Genomic DNA, 27,914 nt, shown 5'->3' with positions numbered 1-27,914 from the left:
AAGAGTACACGAATCGCACTGCACCAAACAGAGGCATGGAGGACTAAATGATAAATAAATGATGAAGAATAGAGGATAGACGATAGAGGACAGAACCCAGATGCACCATAGTTTCACCAGCTTCAAACTTCTAGCAGCCTACTAAAAACTTTATTATTGTTGTTAAGTTTAATATAAACAAATTAACTGTAAGGTAAATATTCTCTGAGCACTAGCTGGTCTGACAATAAGCCTGTCCAAAGAGGAATGTTTTAAGTCTAACTTTGAATGTGGAAACTTTGTCAGCCTCTCTTACATGAGCTGGGAGCTTATTCCATAGAACAGGGGCTTGATGACTAAAGGCTCTACCTCCAACTGTGCTTTTATAAATTCTGGGAACCACAAGCAGTCCTGCATTTTCCGAACAAAGTGCTCCGTTTGGTTAATAAGGCACTATGAGGTCTTTAATATAGGACGGGGCCATACCATGTAAGGCCTTATAGGTTAACAGGAGGATTTTGAACTTGATTCTAGAATCAACTAGGAGCCAGTGAAGTGAAACTAACACAGGAGTGATGTGATCTCTTCTGCTAGTTCCTGCTAACAATTTTGCTGCTGCATTCTGAACAAGCTGGAGACTTCTCAAGGTCTCAGAGGTTTTGCTTAGAATGTTACTAAGTATTGGTACAGAGTGGTCAGATAATGTTCTTCTAAGCTGTTTTTATGCGCTGGGGCAGTAGCATATTCTAATGTAAACTGGAAGGTAATTAGAAAGTGATCAGAAATGATGGAAGGACACTCAGCTGGCTAATCTCTATTCCATGAGTTAAAACAAGGTCCAGGGTGTGCTTGTGACAGTGAGTGGGTTCATTCACATTTTGGGTGAAACCAACATGATCTAATAAAGCTGCAAATGCATTTCCTAGACAGTCACTGGGGTCATCAACGTGGATATTAAAATCCCCTAATATTATAATTTGATCAGAATCTAAAACAATAGTCGATAGGAAGTCTGGAAACGTAGTTAAAAATTCAGAATACGGGCGGGTGGGGGGGCAATAAATAATTATGAATAAGACCGTTTTTTAAGTCCTTCTGTTTGGGTGATTTATAGACAATATGATGCTTTCAAAGGAGTTATAAACATGTTTGACTTTAGGACTGAGAAGTAAGCTGGACTGTGATATTGATGCCAAACCACCTCCATTCCCTGAAATCCTGGATTTCTGATAGCACAACTGGGGGGTTTGTTTCATTCAGCCTTACATAGTCCTCCTGTTGGAGCCAAGTTTCTGTTAAGGGTAGTAGACTAAGGTTGTTATCATTAATTAACTCATTGACTAAGAGGGACTTAGAGGAAACGGATCGAATGTTTAATAAACCACATTTAATTACGTCATCATTCTGCTTGTGAGTATTGGTGTCTGTCACTGTCAGGTTACTGTGTCTCACTCCTTTTACTTGTCTTTCAGCACATAAGTTAAAGCTAGGAGGCTTGACTTTCCCTGCATGGGTTTTGCATGTTGACAAAGATTTTACGACAAATATGTTGATGTTTAAATTGGTGTATGTAGAACTCAATGTTGAAAATGTAATGAAAAAACAAACATAAAAACCTAAATTCTTTAAAACAAAAATTGTTTTAATATTTTTTTTGTAGTGCTTTCTCATTTTATTTTACAGCGTATTACCTCTGGAAATGATGGACCCCACAAATTAGTAAATAACAGTTTGGCCTTCTGAAGGAGTTTTGCGAGTATGTGTGTGTGTTGCAGAATCAAGCAAATATGTTGCTACATGGTAAAAAACAAAAACAAAGTAAAGAGTAAAGAAAAAAAAAACAGAATGGCAGCTAGACTGGCTCGAGCCATATTGTTTTTACAAACATCGATCAACACTTAAACTCTTTAATTATTGTCCTCGTCTTTTAATGTACTTTATAATCTGATAAACTGCACACAATACTCCACACAATTTTTCTTCCCTCTGATTTAATTTGTGTCAGATGACAGATAAAAAGAAAGGAGTTTCTTTTACAATAAGTAGTGTTTGCCTGAAAAAGTAATTAAAACATAGGATGCAATCAAAACGTTTTTTTTAAATAAAAATGCATGAAAAATAGGAATAATATAGTAAGCAGTGAGGCAATTAAATGTTGCCAAGTTATTAAAATGTATCACATATCTGCGATGACTCTGTCAAATGCGGCTTTTAGTCTTTGTTTTATATTACAGTAAATATATACATGAATTTGCCACCCAGATCTAACACCAGATTTATCTATTAAATCTGAAGACAGAAAACATGAATCTGTCTGTAAATAATGATTTTGATTTAGCAATGTCTCCTCAAAGTACCAATTTTGCTACTAAAGGGAATGAAAACAGCTCTGTGTGTCTGCTGTGAACTGGAGTGGTCTGTTAAATGGATTAGCCACCCTGTTTGTGTCAAGACATATAAATATGAATGGGGGATGCTAAAACACTCACTCAATGTTAATTTGAGTTTATTTCTAGGTCTTATTTGGCCCTAAAAACAGAACATCTGGAAAGGTGCAGAGACTGTGGAGGGTCAGGTCTGCATACAGGATCCTTCACCAGTGAGTTTCAGATGTTCTTATCCAGATGTTACTAAACCAGTTCACACCTGATCCTTAGTGCTAAAACAGAGATGAATCTCATAAGGTTAATGTGTTACATGCAGTGTTTGGCGTATATCATTACAAAAGTTAAGTAATACAGAAACTATGTGCTGGGACAAAGTAGTGGAAAGTATTAGTTTTTAAGTTATTTATACTCCAAATGTTGTTTCATTTTTAGAATAATTGCGAAGAATTTAGGATCGAAGTACTTCCTTTGAAATTATTTTGTGAGAAACAAATATTTTAAAAAGACTTTAAAAGGATGTGCCCGTTATATTTCTCATATTTTTTTATTTAAAGTTACTTGGATACCCTTGACAGTGGTATTTCAGCTTTTTTGAATTGCTAAATCTCTAAATTCAAGGTTTTCCAGCAGTTCTTTTATCGCAGAGGGAGTCAGTTTTCCACAAACATTTTTATGCAAATAATTTATTTTGCCATAGCTAGCCCTAACAAGGTTTCTGTTGAAGAAATGTATACATTTTTATTACCATTCTAACTACTGATTAAAACTGTGATTAAACGTTGTTTGACCCCCACATTGAGTTTGACCTAATGTACTTGTATAAGGAAGAAGTTATGCTTTGTGTGCAAAAAACCTTCCACGCTCCAGTCTAAGAAAAGGAAATATCACCACCAGAGAAAGAAGAAGTGTCAAGAAAGAATAACTGCTTTACAGAGGAACTTTGCATGACCCTGTTTTGAACCTTTATGAAACTGCAACAAGGTTTGAACCAACAAGTGTACTGACAACTATTGATCATGCGTTCGTTAGACTAACCCCTCCCATGTGGATGGGCATTTCAAACTAAATAAAGAGAGTAGGGTGAGCAGATGGGCCACAGAGTGGTTTGGCAGATGTAACTGAGTTTTCGTAGTGAGAAATCGTACTTGGGCCTCCTGACTGTTTGTTAATAGCCTTGTGTTTTCAGAAACAACATTGACCATCTACTAGCTAAGCCTTTTGGGAACAACTCTTCCTTCCTGTTGTTCTTCAACATGCGGACTAAATACTTTTTTGACATAGTATGCAAGCAGGAGTGCAAACAGGGTTAAATTCGGGCACTATTTGGAAGTGTATCTGACTTCTGTGTGTTAATTAGTATAAACCATTTTCTGTGTTTTTGTAGCAGCTGGATGGCTCAGTTGGCTGCATACAGGACTGGCGCGTGGAAAACCAGGTTTTGTTTCCCAGCAGACACAATGATATTACTCCTGTGTGGTTCCCTAGGCAAGACCCTTCACGCTACTGCGTAACCATGTAGCCACAGGGGTGCCAGGCCTGAGTCTGGGTCTCGATAAAATACTGGGTTGCCTCAGGAACGCCATCCGGCGTTAAACTCTCTGCCAAACCAAGTGTGCAGATTAGTAGGAGCTGTTTAACTGTTTGTTGAAGCGATATATTAGCGTGTGCCATAAGTAGGACACGCAAATAATCCACTGAATGATACAAATAACTTGTGTGGTTCAACACAAAATAAAGTTCAGTAGCAGTTTTCATTTTGCAAAATGTCAATATAAGCCAAAGAGTTATTGAATATACTTCATGTAAATGTTTTCTGACAAGTTACTGCTGTTTTACAAGCCACACCCTATTGTTGTGTTGGATTTCACAGCATTTTCAGTTTTTGCAACGTATTTTACAGTTTCCTACCTATTATTGATGTTCCAATTGTGATGCAAAAGCAATAGGCCAAAACACCAGGTAGAATGTCACAAAAACATTGCCATTGTGTCTCAACAGTGTCACCAGTAATTTACAGCAATTGCCTGAATCTAGACGTACAATTAGGCTTCACTTCAAAGTCAAGTCTATTTCTGTAAGGCTTTACTTGACTCTCGTTGCAGGGTGTATATCAACCTTTAAAACATGGTGAAAATGTCCTCATTTCATCTGTCCTCCATCTAAACTAAAACAACGGGTGTTTCTGTTTCATTACCATTTATACTTCCTTTTAGAGCCTATATTAAATCCTCACTCCTCAGTCTCTTCATCACTTTGCTTTCAGTCTCTGACTATCAATTCCATTTTTTCTTTTACCTCTCACATTTCATCTTGCTTTTCATGTTATGGTTTTTCACAGATTTTTGTCAGTGTGCACACTCATGCCCTCACACTAATGTCATGTTGGAGGGCTGTGTGCACATACTAACCTCTAACAAAACACTAGTCTCACAACCAAAGATGTAAAGGCCCAGAAAAAGAGGGGCAAGGTGGTCTTCAAAATAAAACAGGAAGTCACTCTTAGAAAAAAAACACACAAAAGTCCTCAAACAAAGTTATTTACTAATACATGTGAACTCAAATATAGTAGATAAACACACCATCTCTGTGTGTAACTATAGCGATAGAACCTTTTGTTGATAGACTGCAGCAATCTTTAAAATTCAATATTATATGTTGGCCCAAGCAACAATGTGAGCAGTTTTACCTCACATTACATCAGTGGAAGCCTGTAAAATTTGTTAATATGTTTACATTAGGTGTGAATTATGCAGTCAGTGCCAATTCTAACAACAAGAGTTTTGTGTATCTTTTTTTCTCATGGTAATAAAAACCGAACCATTCATTGATACATGAACTGAAACCATTAGGAATCTATTGTACATTTCCTTAAACAATAACAAAACACACTATTAAACCACCTAATGATGCAACATATTCTTATTTCAAGCTTCTATGTAAATGAATGGGTGTTTGATTGCTGCAAATAACTAATTCTATGTCCATATTGGCAGTTAGCTGTGGAGAATTATATTTGCCAACATAAAGATTTAGGTATAATTTGCTCTCTTGGGCAACAGAAACACAATAGTCATTAGATTTGTGCTGAGAACATAAATGAACGGTTCTGGGCAAACACCATCACGTGATAGTTATCAGATGTGCTAATCCCCTCTGCCTCATTAATTAAATCAGCTCAGGCAAATTTAAAAAGAATGGATGTCTATTTGTGTAAAAACAAACAGTCAATGTAGTTTAAAGAAAAAGATCACAATCACAGTCTTTCCCTGCAATAGTAAATCCACAAATGATTTGACGTCATCACCAGCTATATGAGGTTGAATTATTATTCTCTGTATCACTGAGTGACTGAAAGACAGTCTGCACCAATGGATAATTTAACTATAGTTATTCTGAAGCCCCTTTGCATGATTCTTGATATGAGAGACCTCCAGAGGAAAAACACCTACCCCTGTCTGTAATACATCTCTTTTCAGTGTCATTAGTTGAATAGAAGCCTAATTACTCTTTAAAAATCTTTGTTCTGCTTATGACTGAACTCCTTCCTTTGCCCTGTATTTTTTTTAAACATACAACAGGAAAAGATGTTTGTCATGGAAACCAGGTCACCCACAGTTCATTTCACTGTACTCATGGTGGATGTTTGAGTGTGGAGGCTGAGATGGCACAAGGTGCCGCATGTTCCCAAGAGTAAAGGGCCCTGGGCATGTTGGGACGTTGGTGCAGAGAAATCTTCTGGGAGCAGCTGTGATGGCAACAGCCCAATGAGAGGATACAGCAAGCACCAAGAAACGTGCAGAAAACAAGGCAAAGAGTTCAAGCCTAATTCTTTCCACAATCTTCTTTTGAAGCTTTGATTTCTGCATGTTCAATTTCTTCACATGAATTATTTTTTAATTAAGATTTTCAGCAATACTTTAAAACTATGACACATCATGCAGCAAATGTAAGGAAAACAACAGAGTACAATAATACTTATCAATGTTTTCTCTAGATTTATCATCTTAAATCCTTGAAAGTTATTTTTGGAACATTTTCATTAAAAACGAATCATTGAAGCCCTCTGAAATTATGGTGACAGTTCATAGTGACATACAGTATCTAACAGTATAAGTAACAGTATCTTTCAATGCAGATGTACCGCCAAGTCCATCTGTGCTCGCATGTTAAGATCCAGAGGCAGAGAGAGCTGCAGCATCATTTCCCAGAACAAACAAATGATTAAAGGCATAGCATGAAGAAGCATCCATACTGGCATTTACAAATATAAAGATTCAAGTTTTTTTTAACTTTTATTAAGTAAACTCTTAAGAGCACTAAATTGGAACAAAATTTTTCAGCAGCAAATTTTTAAAGTGTCCTCGTTATTTGTGCTTGGCTTGATTGCAACGGGGCATCGAAGCCATCTATTGGAGACATTTTAGAGGCTATTGAAAAGTTGACTTTTGTTTGGTTTTGCTTTTTGGGGTTTAACTGCTTTGTGTTTCTTGTATAAGCTTTGTAAAACCTGTGTGTAACTTTCTGTTTCAATTAAAGTTAACATTTTTGATGTAGCCATTAATCCAGACAAAGATATACAGTAGGTAAGAGACAGACAGGGCCCAATAAACGGGGCAGGAGCAAAGGGCATCTCCATAGTTGTGGACTAAGTACATATTTTCACAGGGCGTCACGTCTGACACAAATAAATGAGTCTTAGTGCTCTCACAAGGACTCATGGAAGAACACTCCAGATAAATGTATAGGATCAACTTTGTTACTTCAAAGTTTGTAGAAAGAGGTCAGACTAAAAATAAGCCTTAGTGAAAATGTTTAGCATGTTTAGGTTGTGTAAAAAAGCTGTTTCCCTAAGTTCTGTGGCACCTTTTGTATGCAGAGAATTTTCAGAGTTGAAAGCAAAACATTAACAAATGTATTAAAGAAATATATTAAAAAATGAGTCTTAGTGCTCTCACAAGGACTCATGGAAGAACACTCCAGATAAATGTATAGGATCAACTTTGTTACTTCAAAGTTTGTAGAAAGAGGTCAGACTAAAAATAAGCCTTAGTGAAAATGTTTAGCATGTTTAGGTTGTGTAAAAAAGCTGTTTCCCTAAGTTCTGTGGCACCTTTTGTATGCAGAGAATTTTCAGAGTTGAAAGCAAAACATTAACAAATGTATTAAAGAAATATATTAAAAAATATATTTAAAAAACTAAAATAGAAGTAAAAGTTCTTGATGTTCTCATTTTTTGTCATGAAACGAAGGCAGTTTTTCCTCAAAATTTGAAACAAGTAAAAATGAGCTTCAGGAATAATAATTAAAAAAAACTGTTTTAATGTTGCACAAGTGCCAAATAAAAATCCTGACCAAAGACCCAATTTTTTTTCATTTATCAAATTAAAAAATAATATACACAGTAATTAATCATATATATTTTTAATATATTTCTATTTCATGTGGTTGGATAGCTTAGTTGGTTGATTGGCACATGGTAGCACAGTGCATAATGAGCAATTAACAGGATCGCGTGTGACGTCATCCATAATCAAATTCAGTCGAATTTCCGTTGCCATGTTAGAACCAGATGTCCTCAGTAAGCCGTGATTGGTCCATCTACATTTCTATGGCAACCACTCTCTCCAATCACGAGTGAGCATTTTGAGAAGGCCACACCCCTTCCACGGAAAGCGAGCTCAGAAGAATCTTTCAAACACTTTCAACGTTTGACGCAGGGCCAACTACTTTTATTGAGGCATCTGATTGGTCACTTTATAACTTGAATAACTTGCGCTACAGCAAAAATATCATGAAATGTTTTTTGGATTAGCAAGAACATGGGACTACAAGGTAGCAGAGCCCTAATGGATATTCTGATGAATAGAATGATGAAGAATTAGCTGTTTATATGTCAGTAGAAGTCTGTGGGATTTTGGCTTTTGTGGACCAGTGGGTACTTCCTCTTTGGAACGGGAGGGGGGAGGGGATGATTCATCCAGTTCTCATTTACTGTCAGTGGGTAAGACCTTTCATGCTACCTCCTACCGTCATACACATGAGATGGTGGCTCAGACATCGCCAGACCAAAAAAAGTCTGCATGAGGTGCTGGGGAGCCAGGGCAGCTTGAGGAAAATTGTGCTGCTGGAACAAGAAGACTTGGATGAGGTTCTAAAACAAGGTTCTCCATGGGTACTTCAAAACCTGAAATCAGGTCTTATCACAAAACAACTAACTCAATGTTCCCACACCAACCAACTGGTATCACAACTTGAGATTGAAGAAGTACAACCCAAATGCACCAGACAACACCGGCTCAAGTCCAGGTGCAATCCCAATATCAAGTGATTGGCAACATCAGGAGATCAGAACACAAGAAATTAGAGAAATTTCAGGGACTCAGGAAAGAACTGGAGAAGGATTGAAAGGTGAAGGTGGTGGTCAAAGTACATGGGCAGTAATCTCCAAGCTGGAGGAGTGGCCACTGCAGCTTCCTTGAAAAGCCGTCTCAGTCTAAATGAGTGCAGTGCAAACAACAGCAAAGATACTGTGCAGGACCCTCAAGCTCACAGGTCTCTGGAAGAAGACCCAAGCCTGGGTGAGAAACCTCCCACAAAGAGTGAAAGATCATTTTTCTCTCTTAAAATTGACTCTTGTCCTTTTCCTTTAATTGTCCACATCACCCATTTTACCTTTTGCCTTCATGGTTTTCTTGCTCATCCTGTGAGGTATGCGACAAAGATGATTTTGAGAGTCACATCTATGTGTGGTGAGGATCTATTTTTGAAAATTGGGGTTGGACAGAGACTGGGGAGAATCTAGAAGTACAAGGGTTCTCTCTCCACATGCATTAACCATGAGAACAGAGCTGCAGAGAGGCCTCAGGCAGTCAATAGAAAGAGGGGGAGTCCTCAGCTAAAAGCAGACACCTACATTCACCCAGACACACAAAAGATGCACAAATCTACATGAGGACATTCATGTACATGCACATACACATACAGTCACATAGAAGGTGTTGAGCTCTCAAACCAAAACACATGCAGATGTTTGTGTAGTGGTGCAGCAAGCCCAGAAGAAGTTTGCTGGAATTTACAATTACTTGCTTTAAATAATTAAAAACTTTGCTTGCGCTCTTAGACTTTCAGGCTTAGTGTACCGTCTCTGATGAAGTCTCGCTAATGAAAAAAAGAGCCATAAGAAGTTTGTCAGGCTTTAGGCTATAGTATCATTGAAATAAAAATTGTTTAAAAAATAACCTATTTTAGATCTGTTAATCAAGATAGGAGAATTGGAAAAAAAATGCACTGTGGGAAATAAAAAAGAGAGAGTAGAATAAGTAATGAGTAAGCAAATTTGCACCAAGCTGCTAAATGAGATTTGAGTTGAGACTGTAATTAACCCATAACCAACACTGGTTTATTTAAAATCAACTGGTAGGGGCTAAAAGATGCAATTTTACAACTGTAGTATCTATTTTTATTTTGTTTTCCTCGTGCATGTTTGTTTGCAGCCATTTGATTGTCCATGCATTAAAAATATCTCCAATGCACACACATGTTCTTTCTTATCACAGTCACGTTGGTCAGAAGGTCATATATTAAAGAACAAGAGGAGAGGCAGAAGTACAGCTGTGGTTGATTGAAAGGGAGGCAGTTGCCTAAGGGGGGGGGGGGGGGGTCTTAAAGGATAGCTGGGTGCTGCTAGTGCATGATAAGAGCGCCTGAGGTCGAGGTGATGCAAGTCTTCTTCCTCTGAACACGGCGCTTCGCCGTCTGGCTTCTTGGTAGGAAAGATGAGCTATCAGTCTCTTCAACTGAAGACGATAGACACCGTCTGGTGCATGTCTTCAATACCTCTGCCTCAACTCATCAAAGGAATCTAATCAAAGCACAAAATGAGAATGTTAAATCATTTAACCAGACCATCATGGCTGTGACCCTCAGAGAAAACTCCACAAATTGTGACTAATATACAAAATTTCTATTCATTTGTACTTCATCCAAATTTAAAGTTGTTAATACTCTAGAAATATCTGAAATACAAATATCTGAAATTGTCAGAAATCAAACTTCCCATTTTCAATTCAAATGATTTTATGTATTAAAATATGTTACCAATGGTGGCTGAACCCAGTGTTAAGTAGGGCTGGATTTAAAAAATGTAGTCATAGAAATCATAGTGATATTTACTTTGAAAATATAAAGCATTGCTCACAAATGCCCTTATGGGTGGATACGGGTTGTCTGCAGCTGAAAAATGGGCAAACCACTACTGAGCATGCAGGTGGGCTGCAGACAAAATCAAGGTCGCAGACTGCTTGGTGACTCCAAAGAGAAAAAAATGTGTGCACATTTTTTCTCCTTACGTGCAGCCTGACTGTTAGAAATGAGGAAATTAGACAATCAGAGTGTTTGTGTGGACATCCTACAGGCGTCCTATGGGCACTTGCGTATCACCTGCACCCCGTCCAGGCAGCATTCGCACTTGGTGAGTAAGGGGTCAGCACTCGCACCTTTCTAAGGACTACAGGGTGACCGTCTGACAGCGTTTCCAAAACAAATACTTTACGATACGTTTAGCACATGCACGACAATCATTTGTTCCATCATGATGTCCCTTAAGGTGACCGTACAATCCTCAAGGGAACTGCAAGACACACCTGCGTTCCCCTAAAACCTGCTCCTCTCTACGACCCTCCATGAGTCCCATAACCTGCAGCACATGTACAGGTGTATATGACTAAGGCTTTTCCACTAAAAGAGGACTTTTTCCTGACAACCTTCATAAACCATCTGTTCTTCTTTTGATGTCATGATTTTTAACTTTTAACACAATCTGAAATGTCAAAGAATAAGTTCTTCAGAAAAAGTTGGGCATATCTTTGAGCATTATAAGATCTGAATTACTTGATTCCTCCTCTCTGAATTTATTGGTGGCTGTTTTAGTTTACCACTTGTGAATCACTTGTTACTGCAAAACAGGCAAATTAGTTATCTTTGGTAATGGTTTTACGACCTTTAAAGCAATTTCATGGCTTCACATTGATGCGCAGCAACAACTGTCACACTAAGATGATCGTTAATGTCTTTGCTTGTTAGCACCGTGTGAATGCTTTTATTCACGGTTGAATGCTTCACATCAGACATGTGAAAAAGCAGCTATTTTTATAAAAGGTCTGCACAACTGCCAATAGTAAATATGTCAAAGATCCTGATTAGCCGCAATAGGCAGCAATTAAACAACAAAAAAACATTTTAATGTTATATTTTTATACTGTACATTTAGGGAGGGTCCAATATTTTTTAAAAACAGACCTATACCAGGCTTGTCATTCATGCAGTCTTCTCCACCTTTTAGCCTTTACAATTAAAGATGATGCCAGACAAGATTTTTATGCTATTTTAAGTGGATAATGGACTATAAAAAGAAGGAGGGAGAGTACTAAGCCATACCCCCACCAAGACCCCCCCCCCCCCCCCCAACACCCGCATGGCAGCAGATGGAGAACAACCGCCACCCAGGCCAGGGCAAGCAGGACCGCCACGGGGGCCCCCAAAGCCAGAGAGCGGGAAGGCACCAGGGGACAGAGAGTGCAAGCCCCAGCCCAACCAGGAGAGCAGCCCCCCACCGCGCTGGTAGGGCCCAATGCGCGGCCCCGCCCCAGGAGGTCACCCCCAGCCCTTGACATGCAACCCACCACCACCCAGTTCTGGGCATCCCCCCACCCCGACCCCGGGCACAGGCCAGGAGACCAGCCCTATGCTCCAGACAACCGCCCACCCAGTCCACGGTTGGTACAGGTGAGAGCAAGGCAAGAGTCAGCCACCCTTGCCCAGGAGGAAGACGCCCCAGAGCGGTGGGGTCCACAAGAAGTGTTGTTACCATGGCCCGACCAGGCTCACCCATAGATGGAATTTGGAGAAGGCCAGCGCTCGAGAGTAAGAACCAATACCCACACCACAGGGACACGGACTCCCCCAGGCTCAGATGTAATGTGAACCCTGGCCCCCGGTCCTGCCAGAGGGATCCACCGGGCCCAGGAAGCCAGCACCCAAGGAACACGGCCGCCGTTTTTCAATGGCCTGGTACCCCCTACCAGGGATGGGGTAGGGGACAGAAAAAACAATGTAAAGAACATCAGGAAGAACCTACTGGTTCCAAGAAGCCAAAATCCCAAGGACTTCTACTGAGAAATAAACAGCTATTACCAGTAATGTGTGCAAAGAGGTTTACAGTCAGATTAATAAACAAATGAACCGTAGTAGAGTAGCTTCTTCACCATTTGATTGGCAACAGTGAAAGTGTGTTCTTCCGTTTTCAAACTGTAACATAAAGTTCGGCTCAACTTTAGAAATTGTTATTATTGACTTACTTTTGCTTCTAAATGAAGTCCATGCACCGCTTCTTCTGAAGAAACACATGGAGAACCTGTTTGTAGAAGTTTTCCTTTACTTTCTTCAGTTTAAAGAGTCTCTCTGTCTCTCAAAGTGGATTCCGGTTCCGGGTTACAGCAGCAGGACGCGTGGCGTGCCTCTCTGCGATTACAACTATCTTCAAATTACTTAAAAAGTTGATTTTTCTCCAAAAAAGAGAGCTGACCATGCCCCCGAAGAAACCCCAGGAATATGAAGAACTCAAGAAGTCTCTTGACATTATTCAAGAAACGCTGAAAATTTTTATGGATCAAGTGTCGGCTAAGCTAACGCCACTATGGGAGATGATGGAAGAGTTCCGAAGATTTCGGGCTCAAAACGAGCAGCGAGAAAACCGGGTCGAGATTCTGGAGAAAAGACTGGACGATGTGGAACAGCAAGTAAGGATGAATAATGTCATTCTCACTGGAGTACCAATCAAGCCTCGAGCTAGCACTGCTAATGCTAGCGCTAGTGTAGCTGGCAGTGCTACTAATACGGAGTTCGGTGGAGAGTCTCTGGAACAGCAAATACATTCATTTCTCCCATCTAAAGGGATTTCCCTGGATCTCAATACCATCGAGACCTGCCACCTGCTCCCCAGGAGAAAGGAGACGGATAAACCAGCGATCCTCATCAGGTTTGTGAATCACAAACACAAGCTAGCTCTGATGAATCAACGCAAAAATCTCAGAGGGTCTGCTGTTTATCTGAACGACCATCTGACCAGAAGGAATGCTGAAATCTCCAAACCTGCACGGCTTCTCAGGAAGCGTAAGCAGATTGAGAACACTTGGGTTAAAGGCTGCAGGATTTATGTCAAACTGCTCGGTCCAGAGGACCGGTCCAAGGTTCTGGTGGTGAACACCATGAAGGACTTTGAGAAGTGCTTGATTACGGTTGTCTGAAACAACGTGGAGTAATAAACCAAAGAGCCAAATAATTTCAAGAAATATGACACCAGGAATCATCACTTTCTCCATCGTCTGATGTCACCTGAATAACAGCAGAGTTCTGACCTGCAGACAACTTGACCTCAACTTTCACCGCCGCTGATATCAGCTGAAGAAGGATATGGACCTGAATCTAATGTCTGCAGACATAACATCGAAGAGAACTATAAACTGTTTAAACCCAGAAGATCAGCTGTTATCAGTAAAAGAAGAAATGCCAACCTTGGACAATCGACAGTTATGGACCCTTTTTATTTTTCCCCAACAGCATTACTTTATTACATAAAAAAAAAAATAATAAAATAAAAAAAATATATAAAAAGAGTAAAACAAATGATTAATCACTTTTGAAAATTGTTAAATTGATTGACTTTTGATGATATTACTTCACTAGCTCCTAAAATTGATAAATTGATTCAAAAATCTTTCCTAATGTAGCATAACTTTGCACATGTTTTAACTTTTGATACTTGATGAAATTTTGCTTTGAAAATTCCTGAAACAGTGTTGTGTCTATTTTACTGGTATAGTATTATTTTTTAAAGCATATGAATGACTTTTAAAAGTAACATAATTTGCATATATTTCAGATGCTGCATTTGCCATGTTAATTTCTAGAATAGTTATTTTTGACGTAGTACTTAAGTAATTCATCTTTGGCATGTGCCTTATTGATACCTTATTCTTAATTCTGTCTGATAAAACCTAGGAACCGGATATTGATAAATCATGTAATATAATGGTTATAGTATAACGGGGTGGAATTATATAAGTTCGCTTCCTTCCACTCCCTTTCAAGCAATATTTTTTAAATATGTCTAATTTTCCTAAGTTTGATTAGTTACCGTATGAATGTATAACTGATGTTTATATTGCTTTTGTGTATAACTTCTATTTGATTGCTTGAAATAAACCATTTCAAATCAAATCAAATCAATGGAGAGTTTAGAGACGTAAATCTCCATTTAGAAAATTATGCTAAACAATATTAATAAATAACTGGATGGCTGCACCTGACTTGCTACCACTAATTTTATTATTCTTTAGGGGGGGTGTCACATTCTCTGGGATCACTAGCGCCCTCTGCCTTGGAGAAAATGTACTGCGTGCCTCACCTATTGTGATTCTAATTTGCATTTTTAGCAGATAAAAAAGACTAAATAAGTCACAAACTGACACAAATGTAACCAGACAGTTGGCGAAAAATAAGCAAATGAAGTAATCAAGTAATCTGTCCTGTCTGAAAAGCCTTGATTAGATACTTACTCATTGTAGATCTTAAATTATTTTCAATTTTGAGAAAAGGAAGTAGAAAGGGGTTAATGCCAAAAAGCAAAGCAAGCATTAACAAAACCTAACAAAGCTTCTACTTAAAAAAAAAAAAAAAGATGACCATCACTTCAGTAAACAGTTTAAAGTTGATATTCTCTTGAGAGAAATGCTAAAGTGAAACATGTTACTGCAGAGGATGTGATAAATCGCGCCTCTGTGAAATGTCTGGGACACCTGTTCGGTACTTCTAGTGTTTAGAAAATGTGCGGCATGAATATTTAATGCTGGCAGCTGCCTGCCAAGTATGTGTTTGAGGTTAGTGCATTGTTCTCATGTTTTGAGTGTTTTGGTTTGTATTGCTCTTTGTGCATGACAATCGCCAGAAACTGCTCCTCACGTTATCAAGGCCTGAAGTCTCTGGGTTTCTTTGTTGTCCCCCTCTCCTCATGACAAAATGATGTCTTCTTTTCAAAGGAGACTGTGTGCATCTGTGTTTGTCTTAGCTATATAAGGAACGTGTGCGAGTCAGATAACGATGCCAAACGGCAGTGATGATGCACAGATGAAGCTGTAATCCGAATGGATTAGAGCACAGAAGACTTTTTACAATGACTTGTTGTACTGCTGCTGTGATTGTTGCCTCACAGAATAAAAAAAAAAAATCAGATTTGACTCCTAGTTATTTTCATCTTTTGCAAGAGTTTATTTTTCTATGGGTAATTTTTCTGAATCCAAAAATTAATTTGCACAGACGATGATCAATATTCTCTTGAGTTATTTTTAAAGTGTTCTCAGTGGCCTTTTACTTATGATTATGCCATTTTTAGCCAAAAATTTAAAAACCTGTCATTTTCTAGTTCATAGTTTCTGCAGAGCGGCAGAAGTTTGATGGAAATTATTTCACCGAGTTTGTGAGATCATTAGTGCAGAGCAACCCCGCCCCCCCTTCCTATCACTCATCACTGAGCTCTCACACCCCCAATCTAACATTACCGGTGCAACAAAAATGGCGAGCAATATTGGAGCAATCCAGCCACACAGCTTTAAGCCAGATGCTAACTCAGATGAGGAAAACAAAGACGTATTTGGCTCTATTTGTTTGCAAGTGGATGCATCAGAATGGAGCAGAACAGGGAGCTTTTAGCCCACCCAGTGCATTTTCTGTCACAAATTAACTCTTAGCAGCGTTTTTACTCGGAAATGCAATTCTGAGCTTGATTTTCTTTGAATATGTCCTCCATCATCAAAAATATACCACAAAAGCATATAAAAATACCCCCCCCCCCCCAAAAAAAAATCACAATCTTCATTGAATTGGTTCTTTAAAATGTTTAACCAAACAACTTTGTGCTCCTCTGTGATAGCTGGTTTAATCTGGTTCAGCCATCAGCAGCTGAAGAATATTTAACTTTTCTTTTAAATGAATTTGATCTTTTTTTATCATTGTTTCCAAATTGAAGCCTCTGAGAACATGTTCTTTGTCAAAAAATTTCAAAAGAATAACGATATTTGTTGTCAGATGCTGTTTACATTCAGTCTTGTCATCTTTTATATGTAACGATTCAAGGAGAAAAAAATTAAGATCTGGAATATTTAGAGGGCAGGGGAAAGAAATCCTTTTTTTTTTGGCTCTGGTATTTGATCCCTTCATCTCTCCAACCACCATTTCCTCTGATCTCTCTCCAGACGTGTTAATTGTCCCTTTCACACCAGCACTTTATTTCATTAATCTGGTGGCAGCTGGAGTCATGTGTGAATGACCCCCCTGGTGCCCTTTCTGTTACATTTTATCTCTCAACACATGCGAGACACGGGACAGTTCCTAAGTCTTCTTTTACATGTTGTTTGCTTTCCATTTATTTTCCTGTTTCTGTTCAAGACGTAAACAGTTTTTCTTTCATTCTTCATCATTTTTGCCAGAAAAATTATAGCATTATTTTGGTGGACTTTTAAATAATAATTCATGCCTTGATAGTGTTACAAACAGCCAATAATAACAAAAAAATGACAGTTATTGGCTGTAAAAAGGATATGTGTGAATTTTATAAGACATTTCCATAAGCACACTGCAAGCTCTAGACAAAACGTCAGTAAGCCAGAAGATAAATAACAAGCTGTCAAATTGTGTGTAACCCCATTGTTGACGGTGAAAGAATAAGCAGTGTGTTGTAATTTTTCAAATGTTGGCAGAAGTCCTTTAGCAGGTTCAGCCTCGGACTCATGGGCTTTGGAAGTTGGTCAGTGCCTGTAGCTCTGTGTTGTGTTTTTGTTGGGAGTATTTGCAGAGAGGCAGGACAAACTGCCTTGCTTTCAAAGATAACCGCTTCCATGGGGAGCATGATTTGTTGGATGGTTCTTGTCAGAGTCACGTGAGTGCTAAGAACAGAAATTTGTAAGGAAGCATTCAGACATAGGTTCAAGGCCGGGACACACTGTCATGAATCCTGTTCTGTCTAAAACGTCACACAAAGGTTTAAAGCATCAGTCATTGGTCATGAATAACAACTAATCCTCTAAGTTTTGAGAATTAGAATTTGTTTATTTCAAGGAATTAAGATCCTGCTAACATTTCATAGCTTTACTTCAGTTTGTCGTCTTTATATTATTTTGTCAAGACTTTCTTTTACACGGTAAAACTAAAGAAAATGCAAAAATGTCCATTTGAATAGAATAAATTAGTCATCGAAACACATAAACATCACATAACCAGCAAAAAATATCTTCTCAAAATAAAACTTTGCTTGAAGGCTTGTTTTTTACATTAAAATATGAATTCAAGAATTTCATGTTTTTTTGTCTTTGTTTAGATTAACACATACATGACTTGGAAAATGTAAAACTCCATAATTTTGATGTTTTGCTTTTAGTTTAAAGCTAATCTGAGAACCCACTGGATGCACAATTTGTGACTTTAAAAGAAACATCTTAATCCTTCACGTCACCCTAATTTGACGTCTGAAGACTGTAGTTGAATGATGTTAGAAATATAAATATAAAAGACCAAATGTCACGTGTTTATTTGTCTCACAATCAAAAAACAGCCAGCTGTTTGAACGCCTAGATGATTGATGTGTTGCAGATCAGGTGTCATTATAATAACATAAGAAAATCTGAAAACATCTCAAAGTCCTAAAAGTCTTATTCTAAGACTACAGTCACACATCCCAAAATTCCACAGCAGTAGCATTTGTAATTGGGAGGCAGCAGTCACATTTTACATGCTATGCGGCAGCCACAGAATCTTTAAGAGAAAAAGTAGACATTTAGGGCGACCGGACGATTTTTTTGGCCAGTGGCGTCCAGGACACATTTCAAGGTTGCGCAGTGGCAGTCCAGTGACAGCAGGGCTAAAACTGACTAATGAGAGAGTCTCCAAGGTCCCCAAAATGATCGTCCGATTTCAGACTACCACCCTCCAGCGTACATGAAAAAGAAGACAGTCCAATTGTTAGAAATCGTACGGTAGCAGGGCAGGCACTCGATGAGGGCCGTTGACATGGGCCGGGAGCCTGGCGATGACCAGACGTCATCTGATCATCACAGCCACCATGGGTCAAAATGAGGAGATGGCGGTGATGCTGCACAAAACTCATCTTGGCGTTGAGCACCGCAGCCTCTCCAAGACCCGCGTATTGACAAAATGCCGTTGATGCTGAGAAGAATACGAAGAAGACAGGTATATAGGTGCACAGTATATAGAGAGTAAATACCCCCAGGATACCGGGTGGCTAGCAGCCAGTGCCACTTGATGTGGACGGCCGTCTGCCAGAGACATTTCCACAGCGTCCATTCAGAGCTGCTGCCGACAGACAATCTGGGCGCCTAGCTGTCACCCGATTTCGTAATGATGCCCACCTGACTGATGCCTAACGGGCGGTGTCTAACTTCATGACCATGCCAGGGATTAAAAAAAAATAAATACCACAGCAGCAGCTAGTCTTAGAGATTCTTCTGATGCCTCCCCAGCATGCAGTGACAGTTGTATTTGTAATGAAGATTTCATGCAAATGTGTTATTTTTGTGTTAAATTCATATTATATTTTCTGTTTTGAATCACACAACTTCAATAAATGGCAAAAGGAAGAATACAGGAATTAAAAAAAAATAGTAGCTGCAGTTTTGTAGATCTATCGGGAAATTCCTCTGATGAATGGATGTGTCTGTCAGTGGATCCTCGCAGGAAACATCAGGGATTTACTGCATTTTTTTTTCCTTTTTTTAACCAGACCTTTAGGCTAATGTTGGGTTAAGCCACATCCATTAGTCATGATTATCACTAATACCTGGGATAATTGAGGATATTAACCTCATCATGTCCGCTGGGTCACCACTGCTCCACTTCAGGTTTCTTGATACTAAGCTTCGTGCATGAAAACAGTCACAGTTAAACTTGTCAACATAGTGATGCTTTAAACTTTTAAAAGTCTTGAACCAATTAACAACTATTGTCCCCACTTATGACTTCCTGTGATACATTTCTTTCATTCTGTGAATTACCCTCCCTTTTGTCACATTTACATTATTTTGATTTTACCTCTCTCTACTGTCAGATGGTGTCCTGCTTTCTAGTCACAGAGACGCTTTCAAAAAATTACCACAGAGTCATGATAATACAGTCTAAAGTTGCAATGCCATTTCAATGCCCTTTTGTGTTTTCACGCCATTTCCATGAGCATAAGAATGCTTGAAACAAACCCAAACCTCAGACATTTCACTTTTGTCATGGTGCCTGCATCTCAGTTAGCCTTGGCTCAGTGAACCTTCTGCCTGCGTTTCCTTCCTGCTGCACGGAAGAGTGAAAGAAATCACGTGGAAGAACAAACATGTTTGCACTGTCAAAGCTTCAAAAGAATAGAGGGAAACATGGTATTGGACCGTCATAACACAGACCAGTAGTTTAAAGCTGAGACAATTCTTCAACAATTACTGTTTATTTAATTTTCTTCGAAAAAATAATCTTAAATGCTGATTTTTATTTTATTTTAATCAGTCACAAAGAGCTTGTTGAAGCTGAAGCCTGCAGAACCTGAAACTGACTTTATTAAAAAAAACATAACAAAAACGTTTTAAACGAGAAGGAAACTGATCTACTTTCAACAAAAGTTAAATAATTCAGTGCCTAAGTAAAAAAAAAAAGCTTGTAATGGTGTTAAATGCACATTTGCTTTTTCTCTGATTGGTAAACCAGCTCAATAAATGCTGCATACTATAATCTACCCTTATTGTGTGAAAATGTACCTGCCTCCAGCTTTAAATATTTTTTTTTAAAATTATTATTATTTTTTGGGCATCTTGTATAATGTTTGTTGTTGTGTTAGCATTTGTCTTGCTTTTCTGTAAACTGTGCAGGTGTCTTGGCTGCTATATCAATGTTGCCATTGATTCAAAGCATTAATTAATCACCACACAATCCACATTGAAATTCAATATCAGCAGATCGGACTGCAAATTGCACCTCTGTATTTATTTGATCAAAAACAGCTGTTGAGTTGTTTTTTTTTTTTTACAGAAATTAGTTGAATTAAACAACAAACACAATGCGTAAGTTCACCCAAGTGATCAAAAGATCCTTTCCGGCCAGATTTGTCATTTTTGGTTGTGCACATTTTGAATTTTCAATAAACCCTGCATGAACAAATCACACAAGAAGAATCTTTAACCAGATTCACACTCAACCAGGTAATCTTTGAAGCTATAAAACGCTTGGCATTTAAAGGTTTAGAAAGAGGATGGAGTAGGAGTGGCTGTTATGGAACAGAAAGTAACAGAGATCAGTAAGGATGGAGTGAGGAAGACATTGAGGACGATGAAGAGTGAAAAAGGCAGTTTGTCCTGGCAACACACCTGTAAATGAATTAGAGTTTAGGAGACGTGGCAGCAGAGTTTCTGACTAAACTGTTTGAGAAGTTGTTGGAGAGTGGTGTGGATTTATGGAATGGATTGGATGAAGGTTTAAAACAAACCAAAAGTTTACATGTATTCAAAAAAAACTACAAGAAGTCCCTAATAGTACTGTATAAGGCCAGAAACGATTAATTAAACAAGAAATGTCACTTTTGCACGGTTGCCATGGAGAATTGTACCGTGAATGTCTTGTACCTATCTGTAAATAGCAATACCCGTATTGAATGCGCACATCATGAGGTTCATCATTAAGCACACTGTATTGTTTTGTGTCTTTTTTTAAACCACTGTGTGGATTTTTAATTTTTTGTTTGAAATAAACTGAAACTGAAAATGAGTGAGAGGATGACAAAAGAAAGAAGAAGTACACTGAGGGTTGTCTTTAGGAAAGGGAAGACATGCATTGCTGTAGAAACTACAATAAAATAATGTCACGAAGATATAATGGGAAAGAAGCCAGAATGAGATCAAAGGTAAACACTTGTAAACAACACAATACTTGTGTCAAGTAGCATAAGCGTCTAATGCTTTGTTCATATAGGGCATGTTTGACATGTTTAAGAATGTGCTGAACACGTTTTTACATACAGTGTTCACACTAGACTGTCGCTACCCGATACTAGTGCACGAACCTGCAGTTGGAAGAGGCTTGGTGGGAAATGTTGAAGCAGTGCAAATCTCGCAAATCTTGCTCCAGGCGTTTTCTTTCACAGCTCTTTTACTTGGTGACTTGGTGTCATATACATCCATCTGGCACAAACAGCAATTTCCTAATGTCTCATTCATGATCAATTTTTAAACGGTTTGCACGTCAATGCTTTGGAAAGGACGCTTTACACTTGTTGCTGCCGAATCCAAGTCATAGTTAAAAGGATTTAACTTTTGCCTAAATTTCTGCGAATCAATGCGTGAATGCTAGAGTTTTGAATGCAAAGGCCAAAAACGCGTATACGGGCTGGTTTGGTTCTGCGGTTTTTGGTTTGTTATTGAAACACGTCTCAGACTAACCCACCCACGCTTCCCACTTATTAGCAATGGTTCTCAAATGTGCAAAGGATTCATTGACCTAAACACACAGAGGAACAAGGTACTCTTCTGTGCTGCCGAGCGCTTGATTAAACTTCACGAAGTGAGAGCTGAAGAGCTGGATTAAAAAACTGCTGACTCCCTTCTCTACAGTTTGCTCCGGCTGTGTATCCGCCCTTTCTCTTTTTCTTTCCTCCCCCTCCCGTTGCAAGCCTCACTCTATCAAGTGTCTCTTATGCTGAGATTTATAAAGCAGAGGAATAGAGAGTGACTCATTAAAATCAGCCCCCTTTCTCCATTTCTCACTGTCTACCTCTTTTCATTTCGCTCTAAATATCTTTATCAGATGAAATTATGACTGTTCAATGCAGGAGGAGCCTGCACAGCAAAATTATACTTTCAAATCTCCACTTTAGCTGTGCAAGGAAAGAGACCTACATTTTCAATCTAATCAGAGCTACTGCAAGATGATAAGATAAGAAAAACAACTCAAAGAAGGACAAAATAAGGGAGGAGGGCAAGTTTATGTGAGTAAACAGCCGTGCTGGTGGAAAAGACAGCCTTGGTGAAAATATGTAAAAGAGAAAAGGAAGATGTTGCAGTGTGTACAGCGGCTGAGTTAACAGAACCGTGGATCAGTGATCCTGTCAAGCCAGAGAATGTAAGACGACAAAGCAGGCTGGGTGTAGGGGGGGAGGCACAGCGAGAAGAACTGCAAAGTTTGTGTTTCCACATTTTCCCATCAAATTTAAGCTTCCACCTTGTAGCTCTCTGCCAAGGGATGAGGAGGGGGTGAACGCTAAGTGGCTGGCAGACTGGTAATACAGTACATTTGCGCATTGCATTGTGGGAAGGGAGAACGACATTAAACGTGCTGAGATTTACTAGCTTGGTTGAGCTGCGGAGGAGCTAAAATAGTGCTATCCGTGGCAGCTGAGCTACAGGGGTGGATGCAACGCTCCCGTCGGACAGACGGTATGAGAGCAGGCAGGAAAAATCAAGGAGCCAATCAAGGTCCGGACATAAAAGGAGGTTCAATTCTCATCTGAAGGAAGTGAAGAAAGGAGAGCAAAAGATGAAGAGGAGGGGTGATGTCTATTCGTCAGTTTTATTTGAAAACCAGGCATTCAATGTTTATTCAATTTGTGTCTATTTATAAATCTGAGTCCACACTTGATTTCTGTGCCTACGTCAGTACATGTACCTGCATTTGTGAGGACAAGTCTTCATTTAGGTTGCAATCTCAGTTTGCCAGAAACTCAGCCTTGGAGTCAATTTGTGATTGATTTTCTTCTTTCTGCCCTCTATTTATCGTAGATTTTGCTGAATTTCTTTGCACTTGCGTTTTTTTTGTTTTTTTTTTAAACTAAAAGACTGACTGCAGTCTGTGGGCATTTCCACTCTCATTCTCTTTATCATTTGCAGTTTCAAAGTTACATAAATGAAAAGCGTATGCATGACTTGAACGAGACTCTTTCTGAGTCAGCAAAGATATTTAAAGTGGAGGAATCAATAGCTATCAACTTTAAAAGGGAAAATGAATGAATCATAGCGATGGCTTCAGCACTAAGGCTGCATGAATAAATGGATTTTTTTTAACCTCACTGACCCATTCATTGCAAACTTGTTGTTTTGCCAAACACTGCTCAAATGGGTTTGTAATATTGACTTTTTTTAATTAAGTATTAAATGATCTGGAATTCTTCCCTTCAGGGGACAGATGGTCACAAGACTGCGGTTTACCATTTCACTAAATACAAGGATCAAGCTCCTGGGACAAGTTCAGTCAAGTGTCCCTGTAATTATTCAGCAAAGTTTAATTAATAAAGGTCGACCTAACATCAAGCCTTTTTGTCTTTGCAGGTACAGGAATGGTTGTGTCTGAACTGTCAGATGCAGAGAGCCCTTGGCATTGATATGACCACGCCCCGTTCAAAGAGCCAGCAGCAGATTCACTCTCCATCCCACCAAGCCAAGCCCATTGTTCAACCTCAGCAGCCCACGTCTCAGCCAACACAGCCGGTAGCAGCAGCACAGTCCAAACCTATGGCACAGGCTCAATCTGTCCAACAACAGCAGGGCCAGTCTCAGCCCTACAGGCAGCCGCAGCCTCACTCACAACCCCAGCCATACTCTCAGACGCAGCAGTATCTCCAATCTCAAAACCAGTCATACCCCTCTTCACAGCCAAGGCCCCAGGTCCAGCCACACGAATCTCCAGGCTTACAAAGACATACAGGCCCTGCTGGTCACCAGGCTCAAATAGGGCAATCTCAGCAGGGTATGCGGTCCGACCCGTACTCCCAGAGAGGTCCTGGACCTTCAGGACCCATTGGAGGTTCAATGGGAGGCCCTGGCCAGCTTGGTGGTCCTCGCATTCCCCACCCTGGTGCAGTTCCTCTACCGGGTTTGACAAAGGCACCTTCCCAGCCTGAATTGGGCCGTGGCTCCCCAATGCATCAGTCAATGGCACGGCACCATGACCAAACCAGGAGTGCAGGATCTTCCCCAGCTCACAGACCTCAGAGTCAGGCTCCTCCCCCTGCTCAGGATGGCCTGACAAAACTTTTTGGCTTCGGGGCATCACTCCTCAATCAGGCCAGTACTCTGATCAACGTAGACCCTCTACCCACCGCGTCCCCGCAGCCAAGCCCGGCACGAGGTAAAGTGGTGTTCAGCAATGCAGCTTCAGACAACAGGCAGCAACAGCAAGGAGCCACCAGCACCAAGCTTTTTGGAATGGGGGGTCCTAGTGCCCCAGGCCCACAAAGCCAAGGTCAAATGAGAGATCCCTATCAGCCATCAATGATCGGTCCTAAGACGTCATCACTGACTGGAGTTCCTCATGATCCAAGTCAAGCAGGAGGAGGCATGAGTGGACCACATGCACCAGCTCAGAAGCAACAGCAGAAGACAACGCCCCATCTCCAAGAAACTCAGCAACAGCAGTCTCCTGCTCACCATCAAAAGGGGCAACAAGCAAAACAGCCGCAGTCACAAGGACAGCAGCATCAGCAAACACCTTCACATGAGCAGAAAGTGCCACAGAAGCAGGAGCCTTCTGCAGCTCCTGCTGTCATACCGGAGCCAGAAAAGCCCAAGGTGAACTGTCCTCTTTGTAAAACGGAGTTGAACATCGGCAGCTCTGAACCACCCAACTACAATTCCTGCACACAGTGTCACAGCCAAGTGTGTAACCTGTGTGGCTTCAACCCCACGCCGCATCTGGTGGAGGTATGGCACACATCCTGTTAATCAAATCTTTTTGCCCTCACACTTTTATCTAATCTGCTCACCCCTCCCATGTCTGTTAAATAGCCCTTTAATTTGACCTCCATATCTTTTACACAAGTTTATCACAGGATCCACGGAAAGTTATTGTTTGCTCAAAATGATAAAACATGTCAATATGAAGTTTTACTACCACGACAGAAATAAAGTTTTATATTACCCACATAGGAAAAAGAATGTCAAGGAAATGAAGGAAAAAAATTAAAGAAATTAAAACTAGAGTGACACATTTTAGTCATATTGCCAATAACTACGGTGGCCCTGAAGTACAGATCACATCGACAAATCACTCAACGCATCTAAGATCACGACAATTCAAAAAGCAAAAAAAAAAAAAAAAAAAAAAAAATAGATAAAAAACAAATAAAAATAAAATTACAGAGACCAAATTGTAAAAAAAGAAGGAAAAAAGGTAATTTCCAGAAATCAAAATTAACTGTTAAAGTATTTGCCTGATTTTTTGCCTGAATTGTGGTGAAGAGCTGAATGAGCAATCGTAAAACTATTTTACAGAACAAATGTCATCCAATCAGGGATGTCCAATAATACCGTAAATTCCGGACTACAAAGCGCACCCAATTACTAGCCGCACCCACCCATTTTCACATGTTTAACTACTTTTATACATACACAAGCCACGTCGGAGTACAAGCCGCATATATAAGGCAACATTATCATCCTGACAAATCACATCCTGACTCCCAGAGTAAGTGTGATTCATTACCACACAGTGGGTGGAGTCAGCTTTGCCTCAGGCTCATGTATTTGAGTTTATCTACATCTGCCAAACAGCATGGAACTCTATTCTGTTCACATGTTCCTCAGTTATGTTTTTTATTTATTTTTTTTTTTTATTTATTTATTTTTAACTCATTGACAATCTAGGTATCATACATAAAATTACAAACAGTAACCATATAATCAACATTACATCCCTCAGTTATGATGAGGAAATTTACATCCGCGATCCCCCATTTCCCATGAGTCTTAGGGGCTAAAGGCGGGGCCAATGCCCGGCTCGCCATACTGTTGTACATGTTTAAGAATGAGCAAGTATCAGCAGTGCATGGAGGGGTGAACGGGTAAAGCTCTCCTTCCGCTTGTGTCGCGGCAGCGTTATGGTACTAACACACCAGTAAAATAAAGCAGCGACGACTGAAAAGCGCGCGCCTCAGCGCGATACGCGCGGCTCCTCGCGGCGCGTGGGTCAGAAGTTTCCTTCCACAACAAACACTGTTGCTCCGCGGACGCCTCGAGTAAGCCCTGGCTGCAGCCTGCAGAATGGCTCGACGCCTCTGCGCTCCGCGCTCCTTGTCTCCCCTTCCTATCTACTCCGACAGCTCTGGCCAGGGCGGCTTCAAGGAGGAGCACTTCGTCCCCGTTGCGCCGGTGGATGGAGCAAATCGTTTCTGTGCAGAGCAATCGGACTTAATACTGTACGTTTTGTGTATGAGGGGCGGATGCGTTGTTACGTGTGGGAGCCTTCAGACTGCCATCGGCCCCGCAGCTCACACGACACGCAGTCTCCAGCTCACACGGAGGCTGTGAGCGTTTCAATGCAAATCTCTGCTCAGTCCTTAGAAACCGTTAACATGACCACGTCAATTTGTGTTTCCAGTCGTGTCCCGACAAAATAAAGGCTGATGTTATTCTCACATATTTACGTGCAGCCAGCCGAGTCACTATGACTCAGAGGTAAATTCACTCCATGCGCTATTCTCTCCGTCACGCAGCTGACCGGCTTTTCCAAACCCGTTGGTGATGGTGGATTTTTTCACGCTGTTTTTAACGATTGCTTTTAACTTGAAAGCTTCATCATATTGTAGTGGCGATCACGTGCACGTTGGGTCTAATGGCACCAAAGGATTCTGGGATGCGGCCGGGCATGCGTGTTTCGTTTTGTTGAACCATGACTGAAGTGTCTAAGACCTGAAGTCAAGTCCATGCTGTTTGGTTGCTTAGAGGTGTGTTGAAAAACAAATGACTTGTGCTTGGTGTTAGATAGAGAATACAAACCATTCACTGTGTCCGAAAATGCGTACATGGCGGCCGCCAATTAAAACCATAAATTAGCCGCGTCACTGAATAAGCCGCACGGCTGTAAGCACAGGAAAAAAGTAGCGGCTTATAGTCCGGAAATTACGGTACTTATCTTTTCTTGTTTATTTGTTTCATTTTTTAACATTTCCTTTTGATTTCTGGAAATTACTTTTGTTTTCTACTGAGCCCATAGCCTGACATGGATAAAATAATAAATATCTCGTTCCCAAAAATTAATATCTCGTTCCCACGCAATAATTAAGTACTGCAAACGAAATAAAATCTCGTTCCCACAAAACAATATTCCATTCCCACGCATTAAGGGATTTATGCGAACGAAATAATTCTTCACGTCATAAATCATTTATAAACACGAATGTGAGCAATGTTTGGATTTACAGCAGATACCTTCATTCATGTCTGTGTGTGTGTCATTACATTGCATGGAAGACATGGATGATGTTTAGAGCTCAAATGTATTTATTTCAAAAAGCACAAAAGCATCGGTAATCAGGTCTCCATGTCTGGATTCGCACTCCATGCTGCTGCAAAAGCTGCTTTCTGCCGCTACTTCCGTGTCTGTGTGACCCACATTCGTTCAAGAGGGGAAAAAACTAAAAACAAGAATGATCGATTTATTATTGTCTCAATGAAAATAAGAAAAATA

At 39.9% G+C, this 27,914-nt stretch overlaps 1 protein-coding gene across 4 annotated transcripts in view; it reads left to right on the top strand.

Annotated features, from left to right (window-relative positions):
- LOC101167118 (protein bassoon) overlaps positions 1–27,914 on the top strand; it is a 99,805-nt gene that overhangs the window by 2,770 nt on the left and 69,121 nt on the right. For 3 of the 4 annotated variants that reach the window (XM_023956418.1, XM_023956417.1, XM_011476825.2), the window contains exon 2: positions 23,780–25,150. In XM_023956418.1, coding sequence (XP_023812186.1) covers positions 23,780–25,150 — 1,371 coding nt within the window. Of the gene's footprint in view, positions 1–22,429; positions 23,005–23,779; positions 25,151–27,914 lie in introns of those variants that run through there. The other variant, XM_023956416.1, reaches the window with a different exon arrangement.

The sequence above is a fragment of the Oryzias latipes genome, chromosome 7 (genome assembly GCF_002234675.1).
Source record: "Oryzias latipes chromosome 7, ASM223467v1".
Taxonomy (NCBI): Eukaryota; Metazoa; Chordata; class Actinopteri; order Beloniformes; family Adrianichthyidae; genus Oryzias; species Oryzias latipes.
The sequence above is the reverse complement of the archived record's forward strand: the minus strand, read 5'-3'. Positions and strand labels throughout refer to the sequence as shown.